This window comes from Aptenodytes patagonicus, chromosome Z, assembly GCF_965638725.1.
Source record: "Aptenodytes patagonicus chromosome Z, bAptPat1.pri.cur, whole genome shotgun sequence".
Lineage (NCBI taxonomy): Eukaryota > Metazoa > Chordata > Aves > Sphenisciformes > Spheniscidae > Aptenodytes > Aptenodytes patagonicus.
The window spans coordinates 22785351-22812306 of record NC_134982.1 but is presented as its reverse complement, the minus strand read 5'-3'; the positions used below and the strand labels follow the sequence as shown (position 1 = coordinate 22812306).

At 41.5% G+C, this 26956-nt stretch overlaps 1 protein-coding gene across 2 annotated transcripts; it reads left to right on the top strand.

Moving 5' to 3' along the window:
• Nucleotides 1–103: 103 nt before the first annotated feature.
• Nucleotides 104–26668, top strand: DEPDC1B (DEP domain containing 1B). 2 transcript variants are annotated; one of them, XM_076362353.1, is made up of 11 exons: nt 104–151; nt 814–1079; nt 6204–6339; nt 8601–8728; nt 14116–14246; nt 15311–15358; nt 15806–15946; nt 22651–22817; nt 24912–25088; nt 25758–25943; nt 26269–26668. In XM_076362353.1, exons 1-11 carry the CDS (start codon nt 104–106, stop codon nt 26428–26430), a joined length of 1590 nt encoding a protein of 529 aa, XP_076218468.1. In that variant the 3' UTR covers nt 26431–26668. The 2 variants fall into 2 exon arrangements, with proteins under 2 accessions (XP_076218468.1, XP_076218469.1); XM_076362354.1 differs by lacking the exon at nt 25758–25943.
• Nucleotides 26669–26956: the final 288 nt, after the last annotated feature.

The window sequence follows — 26956 nt, the reverse complement described above, 5'->3', positions numbered from 1 at the left end:
AATAGGCGAAGGCGGCGCCTCTCGGGCCCGGATTCAAACGGTCGGCGGGCGCGGCGCGTGCGGCTGCCGGTTTCCGTGGAGACGGCGAGGCCCGGCCGCGGCCATGGAGCCGAGGCTCGTCGGCCCCGGACCCTACCGCGCCACCCGGCTGGTGAGTGCCCCCCTGGGCTGGGGTGCCCCGTCCCCGCCTTTGTCCCGTGTGGCCTTACTTCGTCCGGGTGGGGCCTCCGCGCCCGACGGCGGCTCTCTGGAGTCTCCCGGGTACCGACCGGCTGCCTTGAGGCGGTCTGGGCGCCTAGGCCTGCCCCTCTGGTCGGGCCTTCTGCGGCCTGAGGGCCGAGCGCCGCCAGCCCGGGCGGGCCCTGGGCCTGTCCCAGGCAGCTGGTTCCCGGTCGGGAGCCGGCGAGGCGGTCCCCAACCGCCGTCCGGGTGTTGGTGTTCCCTACGCTGTGCCTGTGTGGGGCGGCTGGACCCGTGCGCCCCGCGGGACTGGGACGGCGGCAGAGCCCGGCAGAGTGGAGCTGTAGTCCAGCCTTTTGTCCAGTTAAAAGCCACGAGGAAGTTAAAACTGTATCCGTAGAGCCGTAGGTAGTATGGGGCTCTAGGTCTTTCAGCTTCCTAAATCTGGTGTTTGTTCTCAGATCAACTGTTTAAATCATAGTTTTAGGTTTTAGTGTGCTTGTAAACGCAGATGATAAAAAAAGTACGTAGTTCTGCATTCAGATCTGGCTGCGTTCTGATCTCGCTTTGTACAACTAAAATGCTTCTGTAAGAGGAGCTCCCATAACGGTTTGCTTTATTCTTCTTCCCTAGTGGAACGAGATAATAGAACTTTTTCGGGCTGGGATGCCTTTACGGAAGCACCGGTGTCGCTTCAAAAGCTACGAGCGTTGCTTCAAAGCCTCGGAGGCAGTGGACTGTTTACATGAACTGCTTGGATCTAATCAAAACTTTGGCCCAGAAGTGACTCGCAATCAAACGGTCAAGCTGCTTAAAAAATTCCTGAAAAATCATGTTATTGAAGACATTAAAGGAAGATGGGGCAAAGAGGACTTTCAAGATGATGGCCATTTATACAGGTAAACCTATCTAGGGTGACTGAAAAATTTTGGGTTTTGGAAACAGGGAGTCATAACTCTTGTGTATAGGTCTTACAAATGTTTTTGTAGAATGTCGTTGAAAAGGTGTTAATGTGTTTTCCCTCCCCCTTCCTTTTAAAGACTTTATTTTAATTAGTGATAGGAAACTGTCATGATTTAATGTTTGGCCTGGTTGTGGGTCGGTTTTTTTTTTTTTTTTACTTGTTCATTTTTAAATATTTTTGAAGGGCCCTTTTACTTAATTACATTCTGTGAGTACTAACAAAAGCTTTTGCAGCTTTTACAAGGTAGCAAGTTCTGTTTGCTGTTGGCAGACATCAGGTTTGTCAGTGTTGGAAGAGTGTATATCAAGAAGACATTGGTGGAAGTGAGGATGCCATTGAGCATCCAACTCCAATTGTCCACCCTCTCCCCCAACCCCCTGACTATTTTGGATGCTGTTGCCACTTCTTCTGAGAGAAGAGAAAGGCCTTCTGAATTTAAAAGTCATTCATAATACAGCCTTTTTCTATACTCCCTGGGCTGTAGATTGAAATTGTCTTAAAAGAGACAAAGTTTTATTTGCTCATGCTCAAGGATGCTTGCTTACTTATCCCTGTGTAGCCTCTCAACTGGTGGCTTGTTAACAGAGGAAAAGAATTTTCTTTGTAACGAAAGCTTAGCATTACTGGAGTGGGTTCTTTGACCTCTTGTGACCTCAGTTAAGGTTTGGGTGTCCAGAAGTTACAAGTTCTGAATTTGTACCATCTTGTAGTGTCCTTGTTCACTTGCTCAGTGAAAAAGTAGTGTAAAAATGACCATTACCTTAAGTATGGATCTGTAACTTATATCATGGTGAGTCTTCTTTTGAGGAAATGGGGGACCTATCTTCATGCAGAGCGGTAGGGAAAATAGGTCAGTAATAATGCTGTTTCTACTTACTATGTATATTATTACATGCTTAAAGAAATTTTATGTATTAGTTTTTTGTAGTGATTTCTTAATATTGTCTTTGGAAAAATGTGTGTAATACTGAATTTCCCCTTCATGTGGATAAATTTAATATTTCATTTTGCTCTATGACCTTAACTAGCTTGTTTGTAGCGTGTGCCTAAGCTTTTTTGCTGTCTAGTCTGTACACCTATGCTGTAAGTGCAGTTGTCCATTACTCTCCTGATTTTATTTATTAACTTGGAATACTTTAAAAGTAAGAGGTATGTATGATGTAATTCTTTTACTTTGTCATAAGCAAACTGGGGTCAAGATACTTTCTTATAAAAGAACCGTGGTTTACATTAAACTTGTTCCAGTGCAGTTCAGTTGATTTACAGTCAGATTGGATATTTAATTCCAGTAACAAATTAGCACTGATTCAACTTGTTCTTTATGATACTGCATGACATCTTTCAGTAAAAGTGGTAGCTGGTTTTTAGCCTGCCTTCTGAAGGAAACGACACTGAATGCTACGGCTTCCCTGCCAAATAAGTTAAATATTCAAACCAATTTCAACCAACTTTAATGGAAGAAATTTTAAATAATTTGGGGGGAATAAAAAATGAATGTTCTCTCTAAACTTAGCCCCATAAAGGGAAATTCCATGTAACAATCAAGGAAAATGTTAAATTTTAGAATTTGGGACTCAAATTCAAAGGATCCAGTGTATCAAAGGACTTGTACCTGAAGATATTTTGAGAAGCTCACCCAAGAAAGTCTGTTGCTAAGTATAGAAAAACAATACATGGCTCTGCAGTCCGTGAGCTGAGAAAGACCGAAGGCTGGGAAAGTGAGCTGAGGAAGTACCATGTATGCTTGTCCTGTTCTTAAATTCTTCTCTGGCCATCTGCTTATGGCTGCTATAGAAGGGCAAGATACTGGGATAGTTTACCTAGTCATCAACTAGTTCAGGTTGGAAAACAGGCATGGAAGACGGGAGCTGTAGAGCATCTTAGGTCGAGACTTCTTCCTGGAGAAAGTTAAATGTAAAGGAGTGGTGTGGAGTGGGCTTTTTACTTGTTTGAAGAGAGTTAGAAAAGCAGTTGGGTGCTGGTGCGGCACTTGGTGGTAGGTGTGTTATTGGTTTGGTATGTTCCTAGCCCAGTCCTGCTCTGTCTATTCTTCTTAGGACAGCACTACCTGCACAGTTTTTTCCACTGGTGCCATAGGTGTTAAGTACTTTGCCTCCTTTCTTTCTGGGCATTGACACTCTGTCAAAAGATTAAATGTGGGTTTTGGTAACCGCTGGCATTATGCTGTATGTCTTTGGTTTGGGTTTGTTGTGTTTGTGTGGTTGTGGCTTTTTGGTTTGTTTGTTTTGCATTGGCATCGTGACACATTCAAGTTATTTTGTTCTTTTCTCCTTTGTATTTTCAGCCATGACTTTCCTGAGCTGCAGGCTGTGGAAGTTGGTTGGGTGAAATATTTCTGTGCTTTTCATTTTCTGTCTGCTCTGCCTAATGATCTGCTATCGGACAAGAGAGCTCTTTTGTTATAGCTATCTTAATGATGTTCTGTCTCCACCTCCCATTCAAAAGATAACCGAGTTACTAATTGAACAGTTTTTTTTACTAAAACTGCATACCTTTCATGCATCTTGAATTGGAGCCAGCTTTTTCTCACTGGGCTTGGTGCATAAATAAACTGTGTATGCTACTTACAGTTTTGGTGTTTGGCTTTAAGTCTTAAAACATGCTTTTCTTCTATTTATGGAGCTAAACATGGGTTTTCCATCCGGCTTTTATTCATGTATTTAATGCCCTGGCAGCTCCCTCTGGTGGACTTTCCTAATGTTGCGTTGTAAATACGTTTCTCGCCATGTTGATACGGGTAGCAGTACAAGTCGCTTTTAATTCCACTGACAGTGCTTACTCTGGAAACCTTGCTTCATACCTTTTCTATAAATTCCTCTGTTAATTTACTGTAACTGTAGACTGTGGTGCACAGTTGTGCCATTCATTAACTTAGCATGTAAGTGTAGCTGTCTACTCTTGTTCACTCCACAGAGTATGCAAAAGAGATGTTGCCCGATGTTGATTTGCCTGAGAGTATTGGGCAAGTATTAAATGTGAAGGTGAGAACTAGCGTGGCTTCTAAAAATAGCAAAGACTATCTGTCCATGTGTCCTGACTTACTGGCTCAGTGTAGTCTACAATAATAAATAAGAAGTTACAGTTTTGGAAACTCTCAGACTTTACATTTTTTGGAATCTAAGCAATTGTATGAAAAGCAAAATGGTTAGTACTCTTGCATTGCCAGGAAACTTCTGGGAATTCAGCTGTGGTACCTGTTATACCATTGATACCAATGTCAGTTGACCTTGTGCTCTATCCGTTGCCCTGGAGACAAACAGGTATCTCTATTTCCTCCTTGTATAAACTCCTAAAACTAACGTTGCTGGCTGTAAACGATGCTAATCTTGACATGTCAACCTTGGAATACTCCTCAGTTGCTAGCTTTAGGTAACGTTATTCTGTTCATCATAAAATCAGAGGCTTTTCATTGTTCATCCAAAAACTTGGCTCTGTCTAGATCTTGCTGTAATGCTACCTGAAAAAGGGCAATGCACCTCCTTTTCTGCTTGTAAGAACTTATTAATTTACTGGTTGGTTGAGAATCAGGGCAGCAAATGACATAAAGCTAAAAATTGTGAAGAACTGGAGGGGAAACAGGGAACTGTTGAGAATACTGTAAGGCAAAGGAGAAAAAAAGGCTGCAGATGTTTTAACATTAGACTCTAAGAAATAACGAATAGCTGAAAAATAGTTGAGAACACTCAACAGCTGAATATCTGCAATGTAATCTGGGTTACTTTTAAAAGGCAGAGTAAGTCTTGCAGCATTAGCACAAGGTGCTTATTGCTTTTCCTCAGGGTTTGTCTGAAGGAAGTGATATCTCCCTGTGTTGCAGCTATTCTGTTGAAGAGCGCTGGGGAGTATGCCAAATAGACTCAGTGTGCAGTGTCAAAACCATAACATGTTTAACCCATGCAGTGTAACACTAGTGGACTAACAAAACTGCAGTACAAAACTAATTTAAAAACTAATTAAATGTTGGAACTGCCTTGAGAGAGTAGGGTGAAATTTTAGAGAAAACTTGAGGATTTCTTGAGCATGAGAATCTTTCTGGTAGGATATAAATGCATGCTATCCAGCAGTGTACAAGTTCTTGTTGCATGGTCCCAGACATAACTGTCTTTTACATTCTGATTAAAAGAGTGAGTGAGGCTGAAGCAATTTCTCGAAGCATCAGGAATCTTAGCATCTAAAACCTAGGAGTGCAGGTAAACAAGACCTGATCTGGGCCAGTCTGATGATTATGTTGCCATCGAACTGATTTGTCTTTCTGATGTGCTGCCGTTAATTCCTTTGTACGTGCTCTGACCTAGGTTTGGCAGTAATTTAATTCTGGTCGAGCTGGAGATGTGCCTGAGCTGAATGTGATCTGGGATAGTTTGTTTTCCTTGTTTTCTGCAAGGGCTAGCTTAGGGTTTATTTCTGCTAATTTCTTCAAGGCACTTTTTGAAATGCCTTAAAAAGTGAATGAGTTTCCTCCACAACTAGCTGGAAAAAGACTCCAGAAAAGAACTGCAGCATACGATCTTCGCATAGAAAGCATGTAAACACAGAAGAACATGGTAATGTGGACAAAACTTTGTGTGGACGCTTGCATGCACACTAATTAAATCCAAGCCTTAGTCATGTGACTTAGTTATGTAGCTTTGCTTTAGGAGATGCATGTTAGCGGTGCACTTGACATGGGGAAAATCCACCCACAGCTTTTTCAGCAGAATCAACGTCTTCTAGTGAAGACCTGAGCCAGTTGTCTATGCATAGGCAGCTGGTACTATTTGAGACACACTTGGGATACCAGACATTCACCCAAGGCTCAGCTATGTCAGGGGAGGTACAAAGGACCTGAACTTTTTCTGGAGCAGCAGATGGAGGCCAAACAAGACACCTTAGGACATTTTACGTGTCACTCAACACCAGTCTTCAGGCAACTAAGTCGCACTGTGAATATCCAAGGCATTTGTTGTATTTTTGCCTGTGAAGGTCTACTACAGTTTTGCATTGGTAAATATGGAATAGGGTGGAGTTCAGAGGCATTAAAAATATTCTCTAATTGTAGATTTCCTCCTTCCTCACCACTGAAGCCATATCCAAAGAAACCTTCATGTGGAAAGGAAGTAATTAAATTTCCAGACTGGAATGAACTGGAGGCTGGCACTTCCCAGGAACACATCCCAGTGAAATCGGTCACAATGGTAAGTCACTCGGTTTTCATTTCCCCAGACATAAGCATATTTGGAAGCAAAACTGAACTAATGATCTCTTTGTTGTGGCATAAAATACTTGGTTATAAAATTAAATGCAAAATACTTTTATTTTAACCTTATATGAAGTAAAGTTGTTCTTAATGATTTGCTGGGGATGTTGGCTTTGAGTGTTCTTTTTGCTACAGATGATTAAGTCCTGAGCATCCTAAGTTCAGCATGGCTGTGTTTGGCAGTATGCTTGCATTCCAGTTTGCTCAAATTCCAATAGGGCATTTATTATACTATAATACAAAATAGTTACTTTACTGTCACTTACACCGTAACTCTTATTCAGACACTTCATGTAGCAGAATATATACAGTATTACTCCATTCCTAGCTGTTATGAGGTTGTTAGTGATTCAATTTCCTCTTTCGTATGGAATATGTTGTGGCTAAGGAAAAGTGGTCCTGGTTTCATTGTTACCCTTTGTGAGCTTGGAGAATCATTCTGCTCCATACTTACCTGGATTGATCCAGCAGTTGTAAAGTTGTTGAAAAAACTATTACTTTTATTAGAAAACCAAAATTTTATCAGCTCTTGCCACCTGGACATCTTAAAAGCCTAAACATCTGGAGTTATGTATATTCTAAATGCTTCCTCCAGTGTATCTTGTATGTGAGTGTTCTCATATTTTGTGAACTCTTGGGACTTCTTTGATAATTTTGGCCTTTTTATTAATGCTTATCAGTGCAGGACACTAGCCTTGGATTTCTTGGTGATCAATAGCCTGTTTGGGAAAGTAGCTCCTACTATTTTGCTGGACATCTAGAGGTCCTGAATGAATGGCTATTCCATATTTGTAATGCAATTACTTATGTGCAGATCGAGTGCACCTTTCATGTACAGCAGGCTTCTTAAGAGGAAAAAGCCCACTTCAATAATAGGTGGAAGATTAAGAGGGAAGAAAGAAAAGATAGTGTCAAAGACAAGTAAAGAGAATAGAGTATTTTAGTTACTGAGCAAGTATCTGCTACAGTTTTAACATGTTACAGCCTCCAACTGTCTGCTTTAAATTTCCATCCAAGCATCCTGGCCTGATAAGAGTTAGCAAAAGACTGCCTATATACATCTGACTCAGACACGACAGCATACAGTCTGGCATAGCTTAAAATCTTTCATTGGCAGTTTTGGTTAATACAGTGGACCATAAGCTGAAGTAAGTGAGGCAAAGGAATAAGCTTCTTTCTGCTGGCTCTTTTATAGAAAGGTGTAACTTCTACTGGAATGGTGAAGCAGACAGGTAGCTGAAAGTGGTGGCACCTTAAATTGCTCCAGCATCAATCAGAGCACTTATTGGCTGTGTGTGGATCGATGGGCATGGGTCTGTGTAGTGAAACACTGATGTGGAAGACCAGATACTAATTTCAGAGTGTGCTATTTGTTTCAAACTAGCTCTAGTCTAGTGTCATGGAATGATGAACAATTAGCACTTGGAGTAATTAAGTGCATTTTGTGGTTTCGTTGTGATCACAAGGAATACTGTTAATGTGCTTTAGGACTGCTCTGTGATATAAATCAAAGAACTGGGAATGATTAGGAGTTTTGCCTTGAAAAGTACGCTGCTGACACAAACTGTATTGTATGTCCACCCATCACCATGTTGATGACAATCTTCAAGCATTGAGCTTGGATGTGAAGGTTGATTAAAGGATAGTAGTCTCTTGCATTCTCTGCTTTACTTTATTCTGTTATAATGGTGACTACGTCTGATGGGTGTCTTCAGCTGTAGCTATTTGCTTTTACTTTCTTCATGTATAGAACCTGCTAATGAACTTAATGTTTAGTTATCATCAGTATATGCTGAACAAGGATAAATATCAGTCTTTGATATCTCATCTAATAATTGTCCAATAATTTTTCCATAAGCAGGTGTTTAATCTGAGAGTGGTAGTTGAAAACACATGATTGAACTGATTTTAATCATGGAGAGGATCTGAACACAAGACTAGAGGCCATTGGCTCCTGAACTTTAATGGCTGTTCTGACACACATAATTTTTCAGCTTTGGACAAGTTAACGTTAACTGAGAAAAGATGCTGCTGAGAAAAGATCTGTGAAATCTAAACACTTGCTTGCATCCTGGAGACTTTACTGGAATTTAGGAATATTTAAAATACTTGTAATAGGGAGCATGCTGTACTATAAATGTATTATACTGTTTAATACTTGAAAAGTCACCAGTTAATAAGTGTTTTTTCTGACTTCAGAACTCTGAGTTGTGGTACAAGCGACACAGTATAGCTATAGGGGAAGTACCAGCATGCAAACTTGTGTTCCGCAGAGAGCTAACACAAACAAATATAGAAGAGATATGGAAATCGATGACTTTGTCACGGTGAGTATACTTGTGAGTTATTTGCTGTTAGAGTAAAACTGTGTAGTAGGTAATAGTCTTGTCTTTCTTCTCTGGTAATGCTTGTAATTTCACCCATTCGCCTTTCATCGCTGCCATCAAAGCCATAGTGGCTAGACTAACTATGCCACTTGTTACTTGGCTAACGAACTCAGCAAATAAAATTTGCAAAGAAACTTTATTGTGCTTAATACCTTTTGAATTTTTCCTGTTCTGTTATACAAGTCCTTTTGTTGTGTGGGCTTTGTCTTGTTTAATCACTTTTTTCCTCAGTCTTTCTCTTTTTTTCTTGTTACTATGAAATAGAAGTACTTCTGTAGAAGTGCGATACCATGAAACCTTTCAATGACAAATACCATGCTTCGTATGAGATAAGAAATGGAGTAGCTAATTGAGTGCAGAAGGCTTTGAGATTCAGACATTCTTTACTATTTCCAAAAGGAATATCCTATGCAAAGTCAAAAGCATTGCTTTAGGCTATCTATGCAGGAGAAAAAAATAATAATTAGCTGGTTTTTACAGCACAGTTGAGGCCTTACTGATGATTACTTTCATCTAAACCTAGCACATTATCTCCATGTAATAAACATGTTGCTGAGGCAAGCAGCTCTGTTGCCGGCATGATCGGGAGTGGATCGCTCTAGCGTCGTGCACGGGGGGGTTCCTGAACCGCGGGAACCTCAGGGGGAGCCGAGAGAGCCACCGGGAGCCTGCAGTTCACACGACAGCGGCTGACACGACCTGGGTGGGGGCAGGAGCAATGGTGGCCAAGCACCTCCCTCCCCCCTAAAAAGAAGCCCTTAGGGAGCGCTAGTGACCAGGAGTGCCGTGAACAGGGCAGGCAAACAGGGTGTGGCACAGCAGTTGGCGCAGAAGGGCATGCAGGAAGGGTGCTGAAGCTCTGCCAGCTTGACCAGGGAGCAATGGTGTCTACCTGGCAGAAAGCCATGGCCTCTCTAAGCTCTGCACCCACCATGACTGACGCATCTTCCCAGACAGAGCTCCGGTGGGAACACGCTGCCACCCGGGTGTCAGGCTGCAGGGTGTGCCCTGCTCTTACGCCAGTACCGGACGGCTGTAGTGAGCACACCTGTGGGAGGTGCGCCCAGGTAGAGGAACTCCTCTGCTTAGTGACAGAGCTCTGGGAAGAGGTGAGTAGGTTGGGAAGTACCAGGGAGAACGAGAGAGAGAGAGAGAGAGAGAGAGAGACTACTGGAACTGCACCCTGCCTTCCCTGGGACAGGCCTGTCAGGTGGACAGGACACATGATACGGAGGATTCCCCATCCTCTCTCTGCCTGGCTGAACACAATGACTTAAGGGATAGGGGGCAATGGTGACAAGTTCGTGCCCGGTGCAGCAGGCACGTCTCCTCTGTGACTACCCCACCTTCCCAGGTGCCCTTGCAGAATAGGTATGAGGCTCTGCAAGTGGAACCGAACAATGATGAGGATGATGGTTCATCTAGCTTGGAAGTGTCGCTGAGGTTAAGTTGGCCCTGTGTCAAAACTGCTTCCATAAAGAAATGAAGATGGGTCATTGTCATAGGAGACTCTTTTCTGAGGGGAACAGAAGGCCCCATATGCAGACCGGACCCACTTCTTAGGGACGTCTGCTGCTTCCCTGGGGCCCAGGTTAAAGATGTGAAAACTTCCCACCCTGGTATGGCCCTCAGATTACTATCCATTATTGATTTTTCAGGTAGGCAGCGATGAAGTTGCAACAAGAAGTCCGAGGGCAATCAAGAGAGACTTCATGGCCTTGGGACGAGTGGTTAAGGGATCAGGAGCACAAGTAGTGGTGTCTTCTACCCTTCCAGTTGCAGGGAATGATGAGGGAAGAAACAGGAAGACCCAGCAGATCAATACCTGGCTCCGAGACTGGTGTCACCAGCAGAATTTTGGGGTTTTTGATCACGCGTTAGTCTACAAGGCACCAGCCTGCTGGTGACAGATGGGGTACATCTGTCTCAAAGGGGGAAAAGGATCTTTGCACAGGAGTTAGCAGGGCTCATTGAAAGAGCTTTAAACTAGATTTGAAGGGGGAAAGGGATAAAACCAGGCTCGCTAGAGATAAGCCTGGGGGCAGCACACCAATGTTTGAGGGACGGTGTGCTAGTGAGGTCCTTCAGTCGGCTCCACAATGTGCTGAGTACCCTGGAGTGCATTTGAAATGTCTTTATACTAATGTGTGCAGCATGAGAAATAAGCAAGAGGAGCTAGAAGCTTTGGCCCTGTCCTGGTTTTGACTGGGACAGAGTTAATTTCCTTCCTAGTAGCTGGTACAGTGCTGTGTTTTGGATTTGGGATGAGAACAACGTTGATAACACACCGATGTTTCAGTTGTTGCTAAGTAGTGCTTACACTAGTCAAGGACTTTTCAGCTTCCCATGCTCTGCCGACTGAGAAGGCTGGAGGTGCACAAGAAGCTGGGAGGGGGCACAGCCAGGACAGCTGACCCCAACTGGCCAAAGGGACATTCCATACCATGTGCTGTCATGCTCAGTACATAAACTGGGGGAAAGCTGGCTGGGGGGGCCGCTGCTTGGGGACTGGCTGGGCATCGGTCAGCGGATGGTGAGCAATTGCATTGTGCATCACTTGCTTTGTATATGCTATTATTATTACTATTTTATTTCAATTATTAAACTGTTCTTCTCTCAATCCCTGAGTTTTCTCACTTTTACTCTTCCGATTCTCTCCTCCATCCTACCTGGAGAGGGTGGGGGGGAGTCAGTGAGCAGCTGTGTGGTGCTCAGTTGCTGGCTGAGGTTAAACCACAACAGGCCCAGTCCCAGAGCTACGACATCATCAGCATAAGCGAAACCTGGGGGGATGAGTCCTGTGGCTGGGGTGCCATGATGGATGGGTATAGGCTTTTCAGTAGGGATAGGCAGGGCAGGCAAGGCAGGGGAGTGGCACTGTGTGTAAGGGAAGGGTTGGATTTTATGGTGCTTACAGTTGGCAACAACGCAGCTTGAGAGCCTCTGGGGAAGGATGAAGGGGAAAGCAAATAAAGCGGATGTTGTTGTGGGAGTCTTACTATTGACCACCCAGTCAGGACAATGACACCGATTGATTTTTATACAAGGAATTAAGGGATGTCTCTAGATCAACTGTCCTTGTCCTTATGGGTGATTTTAACTTCAAGACATCAACTGGGAATATCGTACAGCGGACACAAACAGGTCCAGGAAATTCCTGAAGCATGAAGATTACTTCTTGGTGCAGGTACTAAGGGAGCTTACTAGCAAAGGTGCCCTCCTAGATTTTTTGTTTGTAAACAGAGAGGGACTTGTGGGCAAAGTGGTGATTTGTGGCTGTCTTGATCACAGTGACCACGAAGTAGGTGCGTTTCAAACCGTTGGCAATAGGAGAAAAACTGCCAGAAAACATCAACCCTGGCTATGGGGAGAGCAGACTTTGGGCTGCTGAAGGAGCTAGTTATTAAGGTTCCCTGGAAATCTGCTTTTGAAGGTATTGGGGGTTTATGAGTGCTGGTCACTTTTTAAAAGCCACCTCTTAAGAGTGCAGGAGCAGGCAATTCCAAAGTGTTGGAAGTCAAGCAAGCGGGGCAGAAGACATTTAATGCCTTCTTTGCCTCTGTCTTCGACACTGATGATGGGCCCTGTGATCTCCGGAGCCCTGTGTTGGAAGACTGTGACTGGGGGGATAATGAACTCCCAGCTGACCCTGAACTTGTTCGAGACTTGCTGCTCCAGCTGGGTACGCATAAATCTATGGAGTCCAAGGGAATTCATCCAGGGTACTGAAAGAGCTGGCTGATGTCATCACGGGACCTCTTTCCATTATTTAATGGTCTTGGGAGTCTGGAGAGGTCCCAGTCTACTGGAAGCTGGCAAATGTTGTCCCAATTTTCAAGAAGGGTAAGAAGGAAGACCCTGGTAATTACAGGCCTGTCAGCCTCACTTTACAGTGCCTGGTAAAATTATGGAAAAGGTTATTCTGGGAGTTATTGAAAAACACTTGAGAGACAATGCATTGGTCATAGCCAGCACAGGTTCACGAGGGGAAAGTCCTGCTTAACCAACTTAATTTCCTTTTATGACAACATCACCCATCTAGTTGACCAAAGGAAGCCAATAGATGTGGTGGGTTTGGATTTTAGCAAAGCTTTTGATACTGTCTCTTACAGTATCCTTCTAGATAAACTGTCCAGCACAGAGCTAGACAAGTCCATAATACGTTGGGTGAGCAATTGGCTGATGGGTTGGTCTCAAAGGGTTATAGTAAATTAGGTTACATCAGGCTGTCAGCCAGCCACCAGTGGGGTTCCCCAGGGCTCAATTTTAGGGCCAGTTCTCCTCAGTGTTTTTATAAATGATCTGGATGCAGGAATCGAATGTACATTAAATAAGTTTGCTGGTGATACTAAACTAGGAGGAGCTGTGGACTCCTCTGAGGGTAGAGAGGCCTTACAGAAAGATCTGTATAGACTAGAGAGCTGGGCAATGACCAACTGTATGAAATTGAACAAGAGCAAGTGCCGGATTCTGCCCTTGGGATGGGATAACCATGGTTATACGTACAAATTGGGGGACGAGAAGCTGGAGAGCAGCCCTGCGGAAAGAGATCTGGGGGTTTGGGTTGGTGGCAAGTTGAATATGAGTCAACAGTGTGCCCTGGCAACAAAAAGGGCCAATTCTGTCCTGGGGTGCATCAAGCACAGCATAGCCAGCCAGTTGAGGGAGGTGATTGTCCCAGTCTACACTGCACAGGTGCAGCCCCACCTCGAGTACTGTGTGCAGTTTTTGGCACCTCAATATAAGAAGGACATCAAACTATTGGAGTTTGGCCCCCCAGAGGAGGGCGACCAAGATGGTGAAAGGTCTCAAGAGCAAGACTCGGGAAGAGCAGCTGAGGTCACTTGGCTTGTTCAGCTTGGAGAAGAGAAGGCTGAGGGGTGACATCACAGCCTACAACTTCCTCAAGGGGGGAAGTGGAGGGGGAGGTGCTGACCTCTTTCTGGTGACCAGCGATAGGACATGTGGAAATGGAATGAAGCTGCGTCAGGGGAAGTTCAGGCTGGGCATTAGGAAAAGGTTATTCACTGGGAGGGTGGTCAGTCACTGGAACAGGCTCCCCAGGGAAGTGGTCAGGGCACCAAGCCTGTCAGAGTTCAAGGAGCATCTGGATGAATCTCGTGGTCATGTGGTTTGGTTTCAGGTAGTCCTGTGAGGAGCAGGGAGTCGGACTCAATGATCCTTATGGGTCCCTTCCAATGTGAGATATTCTATGATTCTATGAAATGCAGAGGTCTCTTTTTCAGAATCGTATCTATCCTAATACTACTTGTTTGCCTTTTTCAGATTAGATGATGTACGAACTATGTGTTTATGTATTTTTACAGATTACAAAAGGTCTTGGGTTTGGATTGTCTGGATGAAGTGTTAGATACAAAACTTGTGAATTCAAAGCATATAGTCCAAAATGCATACAATGTCAATAAGCAAGGCATTGTCACTTTAGAAGACAAATCAAGTGAGTATTTTAGAAGTTTTCATTTAACTTTTTTACATTGTACTTTACTAGTATAAAAAAAGTATTAGTCCTAATCTATACTAACATGTAGCATCTTTATACTTGTATGACCACATCTATACTAGAGTTTTTACAAAGTATGCCATTGTTGTCCTCTGATATCCCAATAGTAAGAATCAGTGTTTATTCAATATTTACTCTCTTAAACATGTTCCTGCTTTAGCAGGGTTGAAAGATGAAGGTGAAAGAGCAACAGCTTTTCATTTATGAAGATAGGGGTATCATTCACTTCAAGCTGGCTTTGTCAGCCAAGCCCTTCACTGCCTGAACTGGAATGTTTACATGAGGGAAATGTGTATTAAAAATTGGGAAAGAATCAAAATGTACATTAAGAGACGCTTAAAATTTCTCAGTTTTGAGTTTTCAGTCAATGTGTTTTGAAACTAATACCGAGTTTAAAACTGCTTTGCACATCAGGGAGAAAGTAAAACATCTTTGCTGCTGTGATATATCACTTACAATATTATTGCCACCATGTTTTCCGCAAGATTTGTAGGGAAGTGAAACATGAGATTGGAACCTGGTTTGGTTTGTGAATGAAACCTCCTCCAGAGCATATACATGTTCATTTTAAAGACAATTGGATCACCTTAAGATATTAACTTCCTCTGTGCAGAAATGACAGAACTGGATGTATGAGTGCTTTTCATCATCTTCAGTGCAAAGTAAACACTTCACTGTAATGCACTAGTGAAGGTGTAGCTTTAACTAGTTTGGCTGATTTTTGCAGGGCAGGTTAAGGATTTGCGATATGACCCATTTTGCCGATTGAGTTGTAAGAGCAGTAGGCATAACTGGTTGATACCGAGTACTGAAAGTACTAAAGTATAGATGTAATTCAACCTAGATCCTACATTAAGGTATAGCCTGCCTTTGCAATCAGTTGATCTACTATATAGGAGGAACTTCTTCAAGAATTTTCAGCTTTGCTTTTATCTTACGGTTTAATATTTTTCTCAGTTTTTTTCTCCTTTTAATTTCTTGTCTGTTTCTCCCATATTCAGAGGAACTACCTCACTGGATATTATCAGCAATGAAATGTCTAGCAAACTGTAAGTAAATTTGGGGAGGGGAGGAGGGACCAACCCACCCCCGTAAAAATCAATTGAACTGACTGTGCCTTCACTACTTTATCAAATCCTGTTTATATTCACAGTCAGTATTTTTTCTGATCATTGCCTTAAACAAAGTTGGAAAAGATCAGCCAGCATATATTCTCCCGCCAGTGCAGCTTATTTCAATGAAATATATAAAGGTTTAACTATTCTATTCATATTTTTCCTCTACTATGTGTTTTCACTGAACCTATTGGAAATAGATCAATTCACTAGATCAATACAATTTCACTTATGTTTTGAATAATGAGACTAAGTTTTGGATTTTGTTTTTTTTTTTTCTACTTGAAGTTGCATTTTTATTGGCTGGAATAGAAAATAGTGATCTAGTTGGTGGCTGCAAATTAATTTTCTGTTTGTTGGTTTGGTTTTTTTTCTTTGTAGGGCCCAGCTGCTCAGATTTGAAGCAGCCTGCATACTCAGGATTTGAAAGAGATGTCTTCAAAACTATAGTAGACTACTTTGGCCAGATGAAAGAACCTCTTCTCACATTTCATTTTTTTGATGTTTTTGTTAGTGTGTTAGGTAAGTAGTTTGGGATATAATGAAAAAATTATTCTTTTCAATTAACTTCCTGGAGTTAATTTACCGTACCCAAATAGTATCACAGCTCATTTCTTTCGGACCTGTCCTGTCCATTCTACATAGAGAATAGTTTAATATTTAAATTTCTTTCATATTACAAGGCAGTTTTATTCTTGTGTCTTTTTGATCACATTAGTTCAAAAGTCTTCCATTGCTTGTCTCTATACTTTTTAAAGGCCTCTGTTCATTGCTTAGCATTGCCACACCTAACAGATGGATTTTAACAGATTTTTCTTTTTTTACAAATGCCTAAGTGTCTTAAAAACTCACATAAGCTTTTAGAAATTGCTTGACTGAAGTCTAGATTAAAAAGGATTAGGGGTATAAGGACTTTTTTTAACCCTGGCAATATGACATCTGAAGGAAATTAAAATCCTTCATTGCTTAAACTTAGAATAGACATTAACTAATCTAGTGCTTTAAAGAAACAATAGTTTAGTTGTTAACTATAGCTTTTTAAGGGTTCACACTATATCGAATTCACCTACCCTATAGCTCTAGATGGCCCATGGAAAGACAGTAAAGGTGGAAATATTTGATTATATTTTATGGTTACATTTCAGAAAAGAACAACTGAGTTGAAAAGTAAGTATGCTTTGTAGCATGTCACCTTTCTGAGCTTCTTTAAGTGGGAACAACATTGCTTTTAATAAATTATTGAGATGAAAAAGGAATTATTATAACATTCTGAATGTTATTCAGAATAACACCTTTATTTCTGGAATTTAGTATTTTTGTACTTTGTTAGTTGACAGTCTTGCTTCAAACTGAATATAGTTTCTTTTCTGACTTCTTTTTCTTAGACAACAGATATTCTTGATAATATCTTTAAAAATTCTTCCTCTCCTTTCATACTCTTTTTCTGTTTGCTTTTCCATTGTATTTCACATCTTTCAGGTTTTAAGAGTTCTATTTTGCATATTTCAGAGATGTTAAAATGAGAAGAAAGAATTCATGCCAATGTTTATATGGAAATGAAAGGAAATCGTGCACTGTTTCAAAAAGTCAAAAAATCATTTTGTGGTCTCTTTCACAAAAAAATGAAGTGTTAATATGGATCCTTCCTTACTAACAAGAATAGATTTACAAAAAAAAATCATGGGAATACAGGCTTTCAAGAACTACTTAGTTTGTTTTCCATCTTCATACTTATACAATTTGAAGTGCTGGCAGTATATGTTTGAAAATCTCATCTTTCTCTAGAAGTCTTGCCTAAACAGCCTCCTTCAGACACCTAACGCAGGTATTGGAATGGCTAAAAAGCTGCATTTGGCCTTAGTGGGATGATCTGGGATACCTGAGTTAAGCACCCCCACTGACTGGGGGATGGGGTTGGGCCAGATGATCCCCGGGTGTCTTTTCCACTTTTTTTATAATTCAAGACTATGCTCCCTATCTAGCCAGTGGTGGGAGTTCGAGAAGACAATTCAGCATACCTGTGGTGAAGCCTAACTCTCCTTTTTATATTCAAAACTACTTAGAAGCAATAGTAAGAAAATAAACAAGTAAGTAAAAGGCAAAGATGCCTGATCTGTAGTTTCGGTAGCAAGGTCTTCTCTAACCACTCAGACTCTCTTTTGAGAGATCTGTGATTCTTAGGGGTGGGGGAGAGAGGGAGGAGGAAGGGATTTTTTGGGAGTTCAGCTGAGAGAGAAAGGGGAAAGTTCTGGGTTCTGCCTAATATGTAATTAAGTCTTAACAATGAGGCTAATGTACAGACTGTTATGAAGCTGTAGGTAAATGTAGAGGATAATGCACACTCCATGGAATACTATTTTGTAATAAATGTCAATGCTAGTACTGAATGCTGCCAGTGAAGCAGCAATTGCTTAGCAAGTTGTGCATTTACAAAATATGGAAAAGCAGATCCATGTCTGCAGTTGCATTTCTGTGGTTTTTTAAATGGAGTATGGCTTGCTAAATTGGCAATAATTCTCTAACTTAAGACATCTATAAACCAAGATTTCAGTCTTTGAGTCTTTGACTTTTCATATTACTACCCTCAGGGAATTACAACCTTTCCACAGTGATTACAGGACTTCTTTCTTCCTTCAGTGGATAAGCTTTCTGTTTAGTGGAAGTCTTCGGGAAATAGCAAAGAAAGTGTTATCAGATTATATTTTTAGTCATTTGAGGCAGCCATGGTGTGATTTGTACATGTCTAAAAGCTCCATCTTAAAACCTGAGAAATATTTGCAGAAATCATAGGTGGCTTGTGTAACCATATCAAGATCATAGAATTGTTTACGTTGGAAAAGACCCTTAAGATCGTCAAGTCCAACCATTAACCTAGCACTACCAAGTCTACCACTAAACCATGTCCCTAAGTGCCACATCTACACATCTTTCAAATACCTCTGGGGATGGTGACTCAACCACTTCCCTGGGCAGCCTGTTCCAATGCTTGACAACCCTTTCAGTGAAGAAATTTTTCCTAATACCCAATCTAAACCTCCCCTGGTGCAACTTGAGGACATTTCCTCTCATCCTATCGCTTGTTACTTGGGAGAAGAGACCGACACCCACCTCGCTACAACCTCCTTTCAGGTAGTTGTAGAGAGCAATGAGGTCTCCCCTCAGCCTCCTTTTCTCCAGGCTAAACAGTCCCAGTTCCCTCAGCCGCTCCTCAGAGGACTTGTGCTCTAGACCCTTCGCCAGCTTCGTTGCCCTTCTTTGGACACACTCCAGCACCTCAACATCCTTCTTGTAGTGAGGGGCCCAAAACTGAACACAATATTCAAGGTGCAGCCTCACCAGTGCCAAGTACAGGGGGACAATCACTTCCCTGCTCCTGCTGGCCACACTATTTCTGATACAGGCCAGGATGCCATTGGCCTTCTTGGCCACCTGGCCACACCGCCAGCTTGTATTCAGCTGGCTGTTGACCAACACCCCCAGGTCCTTCTCTGCTGGGCAGCTTTCCAGCCACTCTTCCCCAAGCCTGTAGTGTTGCATGGGGTTGTTGTGGCCGAAGTGCAAGACCCAACACTTAGCCTTGTTGAACCTCATACAGTTGGTCTCGGCCCATCGATCCAGCCTGTCCAGGTCCCTCTGCAGAGCCTTCCTACCCTCAAGCAGATCAACATTCCCACCCAACCTGGTGTCGCCTGCAAACTTACTGAGGGTGCACTTGATCCCCTCATCCAGATCATTGATAAAGATACTAACCAGAACTGGCCCCAGTACTGAGCCCTGGGGAACACCACTTGTGACCCGCCACCAGCTGGATTTAACTCCATTCACCACAACTCTTTGGGCCTGGCCATCCAGCCAGTTTTTTACCCAGTGAAGAGTACGCCCATCCAAGACATGAGCAGCCAGTTTCTCCAGGAGAATGCTGTGGGAAATGGTGTCAAAGGCTGTACTAAACTCCAGGTAGACCACATCCACAGCCTTTCCCTCATCCACTAAGTGGGTCACCTTGTCATAGAAGGAGATCAGGTGGGTCAAGCAGACCCTGCCTTTCCGAAACCCATGCTGACTGGGCCTGATGACCTGGTTGTCCTGTACATGTCATGTGATGGCACTCAAGATGATCTGCTCCATAACCTTCCCTGGCACCGAGGTCAGACTGACAGGCCTGTAGTTCCCTGGATCCTCCTGGCCTTTCTTGTAGATGGGCGTCACATATGCTAACCTCCAGTCCACTGTGACCTCCCCATTTAGCCAGGACTGCCGATAAAGGATTGAAAGTGGCTTGGTGAGCACTGCTGCCAGCTCCCTCAGTACCCTTGGGTGGATCCCATCCGGCCCCATAGACTTGTGTGTGTCTAAGTGGCGTAGCAGGTCGCTAACCATTTCCCCTTGGATTAGGGAGTCTTCATTCCGCTCCCCATCCCTGTCTTCCAGCTCAGGGGACTGGGTACCCGGAGAACAACTGGTCTTACTGTTAAAGACTGAGACAAAGAAGGCATTAAGTACCTCAGCCTTTTCCTCATACTTTATCGCTGTTTCCCCCCACATCTAATAAAGGATGGAGATTCTCCTTAGTCTTCCTTTGTTGCTAATGTATTTATAGAAACATTTTTAATTTTCTTTTACAGCAGTTGCCAGATTAAGTTCTAGCTGGGCTTTGGCCCTTCTAATTTTCTCTCTGCATAACCTCACAACATCCTTGTAGTCCTCCTGAGTTGCCTGCGCCTTCTTCCAAAGGTCATAAACTCTCCTTTTTTTCATGAGTTCCAGCCAAAGCTCTCTGTTCAGGCAGGCTGGTGGTCTTTTCGCGCCAGCTCATCTTTTGGCATTTGGGGATGGTCTGCAAGTGATGCCTCACTTGCTTCTGTTTTCGAATGAAGACTGTCTAGAGCACTTCTCTTCCAAGAGTTTGGCTGAAATTAGTTTTCAGAATAGCAAAGAAAATAGGACCAATAAGAAAATAATGTCAGTGGTCATCAGATATTTTAGTAACTTGGTAAGACTAAATTTGCTCTTTGCACAGGTTATAATGATTCTTTATGTACAAATCTCAGTAAGGTTAATTATTATTTCTCAGAGCCTCTTCTAAACATGTGCACTAGTGTGCTTGCAAAATCTTCCTTTGAAATTAGCAAAAGCTTTGCTTTGAAAGTGAAATTAACTACAAGTGCTTTACCACACTTTTCTTGGAATACTGTGTGTTTCGGCTGCCCTACTTCCTATTGCACACTTCTGTTCCTTTTTTAATAACAAACAGCTACCACTTTTTACACAGTGTGGAATTGACCGGCGTAGTGGATGAGGGGACAGCAGTAGATGCTGTTTATGTTGACTGTAGTAAAGCTTTCAACACTGTCTCCCATCACATCCTTATAGGCAAACTGAGGAAGTACAGGCTAGATAAGTGGGTAGTGAGGTAGAGCAGAAATTGGCTGAATTGCTGGGCTCAGTTGTGATCAGTGATTCACGTGATTCACGTTCAAGTGATGAAGTTGTGATCAGTGGCACAAACTCCAGCTGGGGGTCAATCAGTAGGGAGTACCCCAGGCCTGATAATGGGGCCAGTAGTGCTTAACACTTCATTAATGACCTGGATCGTGGGACACTCTCCTAAACAAGGACAGAGTGCCCTAAACAAGCGTGCAGATAATACAAAATGGGGAAGAGCAGTTAATGCAGCAGAGGGTTGTACTGCCACACAGAGGGACCTTGACAGGCTGGAGAAATGGGCAAACAGGAATCTTGTAATGTTCAACAAAGGGAAATGCCAGGTCCTCTCCTGGGGAGGAATAACCCCATGCACCAGTGCATGCTGGGGGTGACTGATTTGAAAGCAGCTTTACTGAGGAGGTCTTGGCAGTCCTGGTGGGCACTAATGTGACCCTGAGGCAGCAGTGTGTCCTTGTGGCAAACAAGACCAGCAGCATCCTTAGCTCCATTAAGAGCATTGCCAGCAGGTTGAGGGAGCTCTTTCCTGAGCGCTAGTCAGTGAGTCCAGTGGAGGGCCACAAAAATTATTAAGGGCGTGGAGCATCTGTTATATGGGGAGAGGCTGAGAGCAGGGACTGTTTAGCCTAGAGAGGAGAAGGGTCAGGGAGGATCTTATTAATATATATATAAAAGACTGATGTGGGAGGAGTAAAGAAGAGGGAGCCAGACTTCTATCAGTGATATCCAATAACAGGACAAGAGGCAATGGGCATGAAGAGAAATACAGGAAACTTCATTTATACATAGGAAAATAGCTTTTTTAATTGGAAGGTGATCAAACACTGGAAGAGGTTGTCCAGAGAGGCTGTGGAATCTCTGTCTTTGGAGATACTCAAAACCTGACTGGACATAGTCCTGGGTATCTTGCTGTAGATGACCCTGCTTTGAGCAGGGGGAGACATCTAGTTAATCTCCAGAGATCCCTTCCAACCTCTATAATCCTATGAAAAAAAAAAGAAGTGTATCTCTTTGTCATCTTCCTTGTTCTTTTTTTAAGAGAAATTACTGTTAGACTTCAGTCATACAGATATTTTGCTCCTGACTTCTGTTTTGTTCTGATACTAGTGCTATTTAGGCAAATGTGTAGTAGATACTTCCTTCACTGAGCCTTAGAAACCCAAAAGAGGATGACATTTTGGTGGTGAGACCTCTTTACAGGTTCCTAAACTACTAACAGATTCTACTGTGCTTGTCCAGTCTTCAAATATCTCTGCCATGCTCATATTCTGTGTTTTCTCAAGAGTTGGTAAGTAGAATTAGTCATAGATTTAACTTCTATAGGTGTGAGGCACATCTCAGTATTGTCATAGCTGTCATTGATGCATAAGCACGTTTTGTTTAGATTCTCCAGTTGTTGCCCCAGACTTAACTTTTTTATGTGTTTGCTACATCTGTGCATACATCTCAATTGTGTTTGGAGCTGAGGGTTATAAAAGAGCAAAGGATGAACCAAAATGTTGTAGTTTTTCATGTCTACTAATATCTAGAGTTATTGGTTATGGTTATTAATATCTCCCAAGGCATCAGAAGGAAATCTTGTAAATATTTAAACAAGGTGCCGAGTTCTAGTAGTCGAGTTCTAGGGATATCTTCTCAGACTCTTTGGGGAGTGGAGTTCTAAAGCAGTCTTGAATGAGTAGGAAAGGAATTTGGGGAGACATTTAGAAATGTTATGTTAAATGTTAGGGAAATATATAATTGAGAAATGTTGCCCAATCTCCTGATCTTGTATAAACCAGGTCTGCTGCAAAAACACAGCAAGGCCGTAGAAGCTCTTCAGATATCGTGTCTCCTGCTGCCACCAGAAAATCGGAAAAGACTACAGCTGTTGGTGAGGATGATGGCAAGAGTTAGCTTTAACAAGGATTTGCCACCTCTTTCTGAATCAGTGAGGACCAGAACCTTGGTATGTATAGTGTAAGGCTAAAGGTCTAGACAAGGCTTTTGGAGTAGCACAGATAAAAGATTCTTACTGGAGAATGTATACAAAATACAGTTTGCTTGTTTGAAGAACAGTTTGTCTATTCTAGCTATGTGGAAAGCTACTCTGAATTTGAATTAATTGGGATTTCTTGGTAAGTTGTGAGCAAATTCTTCATTTGCTCAGAATTTGGAGGTTTCCTTATCTTTCAAAGTTAAATCACCACTGATTTCACTATTGAGTAGAAAAAAAATAAAATACAGTAGATGAAGTCTCTGGTGGTGTTTATCACTGCAGACAGTGTGAAAGAAACAGACTGCCTGTTTCAGTCAGAAATATGTAGCTGAATGTTTTGATTTACCTGTTTTCAGCCATTTAAAAAAAATTCCTACCAGTTTATTTCAGTATTAATTTTTTTCATCACTTAACTACAGAAATCTCTGAAAGTAATTTTAATCAGATTTTGACAAAGCCCTAGTTTTTGCTAATGCTCTTTCTGTAGGACTACTCGTAGAATTATCACTGATGTTTGCAACAGCATGTTATTACAAAGTTATTAGGCATAACTTAGCAATTCCTACTAGCTAAGAACATGTATTTCTCTTGGTTAATTTTCAAGTCTTTTGCAAGAAGGGCAACAGAAAACTCAGCTGTAGAGCCACTCCATGAAAATCCTATAGTAGCATGCATAAATCTAAATTTGTTCCATAGCAATTAAGTTTTTAATTAACTATGAATAATACTTGATTAAAATAATGAAATTTTTGACTGCTAAAGTTATAATTTAATTAACTGTTGTTGTCGTGGTTTAACCCTAGCCAGCAACTAAGCACCACACAGCTGCCTGCTCACTCCCCCCCCTGCTGGGATGGGGGAGAGAATCGGAAGAGTAAAAATGAGAAAACTCGTGGGTTGAGATAAAGACAGTTTAATAGGTAAAGCAAAAGCCACGCACACAAGCAAAGCAAAACAAGGAATTCATTCCCTACTTCCCATCAGCAGGCAGGTGTTCAGCCATCTCCAGGAAAGCAGGGCTCCGTCACATGTAACTGTTACTTACAAAAACAAAATGCTATAACTCCAAACATCCCCAGCTTCCTTCTTCTTCCCCCAGCTTTATATGCTGAGCATGACATCACATGGTATGGAATAACCCCTTGGCCAGCTGGGGGTCAGCTGTCCCAGCTGTGTCTCCTCCCAACTTCTTGTGTAGCCCCAGTCTACTCGCTGGCAGGGCAGTATGAGAAGCTGGAAAGCCCTTGACTTAGTGTAAGCAGTGCTCAACAACAACTAAAACATTAGTGTGTTATCAACATTATTCTCATCCTAAATCCAAAACACAGCACTGTACCAGCTACTAGGAAGAAAATTAACTCTATCCCAGCCAAAACCAGCACAACTGTAAATGGTCTTTGATTGAAATAATTATGTTGTAATCTAAATGTTATTTTTAGAAGTTAATCCTTTACAGTCCAAGTATTTTGTACTAAGTTTTTTAGTTCAGCGGTGTAGTCTATGGTACATGACAGAAAACCTTGATTGCCTTCTGTGCTTTTAATGTTAGAAGTGACTGGTGCACAGACAGAAAACTCTTGTAACTGAATGCTTGAGCATGAGACTACGTTAAGTGAGCTAGACCTGAAATTTGGTTTGATGATTTCAAAATAATGGTATTAAGTTTTCCATCTGGTGCTTAACTTCTATTAAATTCCTGTGTTATTTTTAAAATCTCTGAAATATTTGTGCCCTGTTTAACTGGAAAAGCTATGTGAAGTGGCTATTTGACCACTTGTCTTGAGAATAAAATGGAATTCAGCCATTCTAAGTCTAAAGTCAGGGTTAGATTATGTATATGAGGGAAGAGCCATCTTCAGAGACCCATCTTCAGTCCACTCAGATAATGTCATTGTACACAATACTCTTTTTTTTTTTTTTTTTTAATTGATGTGTTGGAAGTATGGTAAACATTGTGCTGTTAAAATCTTTTTTCTAAAAGATCACTTTTTAAATACAGTCTGATTCTCCACCGCCCACCCCAAACAGAAAAATATACAATAATGATTTTTTTTTTTTTCTCAGATGGTTCAGGCATTTTCCCGTTGTATTCTCTGCTCAAAGGATGAAATGGACTTGGATGAACTGCTTGCTGCTAAGCTAGTATCTTTTCTCATGGACAATTATCAAGAGATCTTAAGTGTTCCTTCCGCCTTAAAATCTTCTATAGAGGAACATGTTGTACATCTCCAGAGAGTCCAGGTAGGTATCTAGTGAAAAAAGCCTCTTATATCTCTGTGCTTCTAGATCAAATTTATCCTTTCTGCTCCAAAGTTCAACAGTTCTTATAGACTTTGTTCTGTCTCTGCTAGCTTATGAAGAGCTAATTAATTTTGACTGCCGATATTCAACCATGATTATGTATTTAAATGAAACTAAGCAGATCTTGAAGGGTTTAGAGACAAGAACTCTAAAATATGTTTTCCTGTTGGTCAGCATTGTCTTCTCCATGGAATGGGCAAACTATGTTTGTGGTAGTGAGGAAAACTGTGAATGGTTAAAAAGTGTTTCCATTAATGTTCTGATTTTCTTTTAGAGCCATCCTTACTTGCTCAGCTTTTTCATATCTCTTTTTCTGTTTCCTGATAGCATAGTTTGTTTGGTTCACAGCTGCTTTTAAGTTCTTCCTTCTTTAATTTCTACTGAAAAAGTAACTTTTAACTTATTCCAAGAGCTAAACAGGCTTCCTTCGTGTCATGCTTTTTGATGTACTAGAACTCACTCAATTAGTGCAGGAGAGAGGAGGTACAATTTAGGGTCTTTATTCCATATCTTCCCTACTTAATGACTTCAGGTGGTCAATTTGATTAAGTCAGTTTTTGCAAATTTATTGCAGAAAACATAGCTGCTCTTCTTTTACTCTTTCTTCAGATAAAATATGCTGGAGCTGATACTGATGCAACGTTTCCTCCTCCATCATTTTGTCACCAAATCAGTACAGATGAATTTGAATACCAAAGGGCAACTGGCTCTCAAGAACCCCTGGCAGCTTTATTGGAAGAAATTGCAATGAATAAAGAAATATCTGTGAAAGATAAGAAGAAGAAGCTCAAGCAAGTAAATAAAAATTCCTCCGCAGTCTTTAATTTTAACTTGAAAAGCTTTATCAAGTCTTAGACATGTAGTCCTCTAGAGAAATACCAGGATTTATAATAGTAGGTGCTCTTGGGGATTTCAAACTTTTTAATCATTTAGAATAGGGATACTGTGATGAATCAAGACATATTAGAAAATATCACCTAATTTTCTATATAGAAGTATAGAAAGTCTGTCACAGAAATAATCATTTTTCTGCTCCAGAGGTGGAGGTTGCACTTTAATAGGGTTTTTTATATTACAAATTTGAGTGAATTCTTAATTCAAATTTGATGTATTTTTCTAGTTTCAGAAATCTTACCCTGAAGTGTATAGAGTACGATTTCCTACCCCTGAAACTGAAGCGGTCCTCTTTCCAGAAAAAACTAAACAGAAATCACCAATACTGATGTGGGCCTTAAAAAAGCCTTTTCAGCCATTTCACAGAACCAGAAGCTTTCGGATGTAAACGGTTTTGAAATATATCAGCGAACTGGGTCAGAGCATATTATGAATGAATCTTATGCAAAAGGAGCCTAAGCAGCATGTAGTTACTTAAAAAAAGACTGGAGATACTGCCAAGATGATGGAAAAGGTCAAAACAAGAGGAAAGTATTGAGGTGGTAGAAATGTGAGCCATTATCAGTATTTTTGTAAATAATTATTTTTTTAAACGTCTGTTATTTTTAAAAAAAAAGGAAAACCAAAAGAAAAAACAACAAACTCAAGGTGATTAATCTACATGGGTGAAAAAGTACACTTGCTGTAGTTTGATTTGACCATCATTTCAAGGTCTAAATGTATTTGTGTGTAATGTATTGTTGGTAACTAGTCAACAGCTTTCTTTTTCCCTGAAAATGTGTCTCTTGCATAAACTAGGCTGTGTTTGTTCACATATAGCTTGAGGAATTAATTTGCTGTACATGCTTGAATAAGTACGAAACACTGGATTTTGTTTTGCTGTTGTATACCTTAGTGTTCTTGCTATGTAAGAT

Bases quoted from the DNA above. Each gene is read 5' to 3' on its own strand.
- DEPDC1B (XM_076362353.1), top strand. From the start codon at position 104: ATGGAGCCGAGGCTCGTCGGCCCCGGACCCTACCGCGCCACCCGGCTG. The intron at 1,080-6,203 runs GTAAACCTATCT...CTCTAATTGTAG, and splicing joins GATGATGGCCATTTATACAG to ATTTCCTCCTTCCTCACCAC. The intron at 25,944-26,268 runs GTAAATAAAAAT...GTATTTTTCTAG, and splicing joins AGAAGAAGAAGCTCAAGCAA to TTTCAGAAATCTTACCCTGA.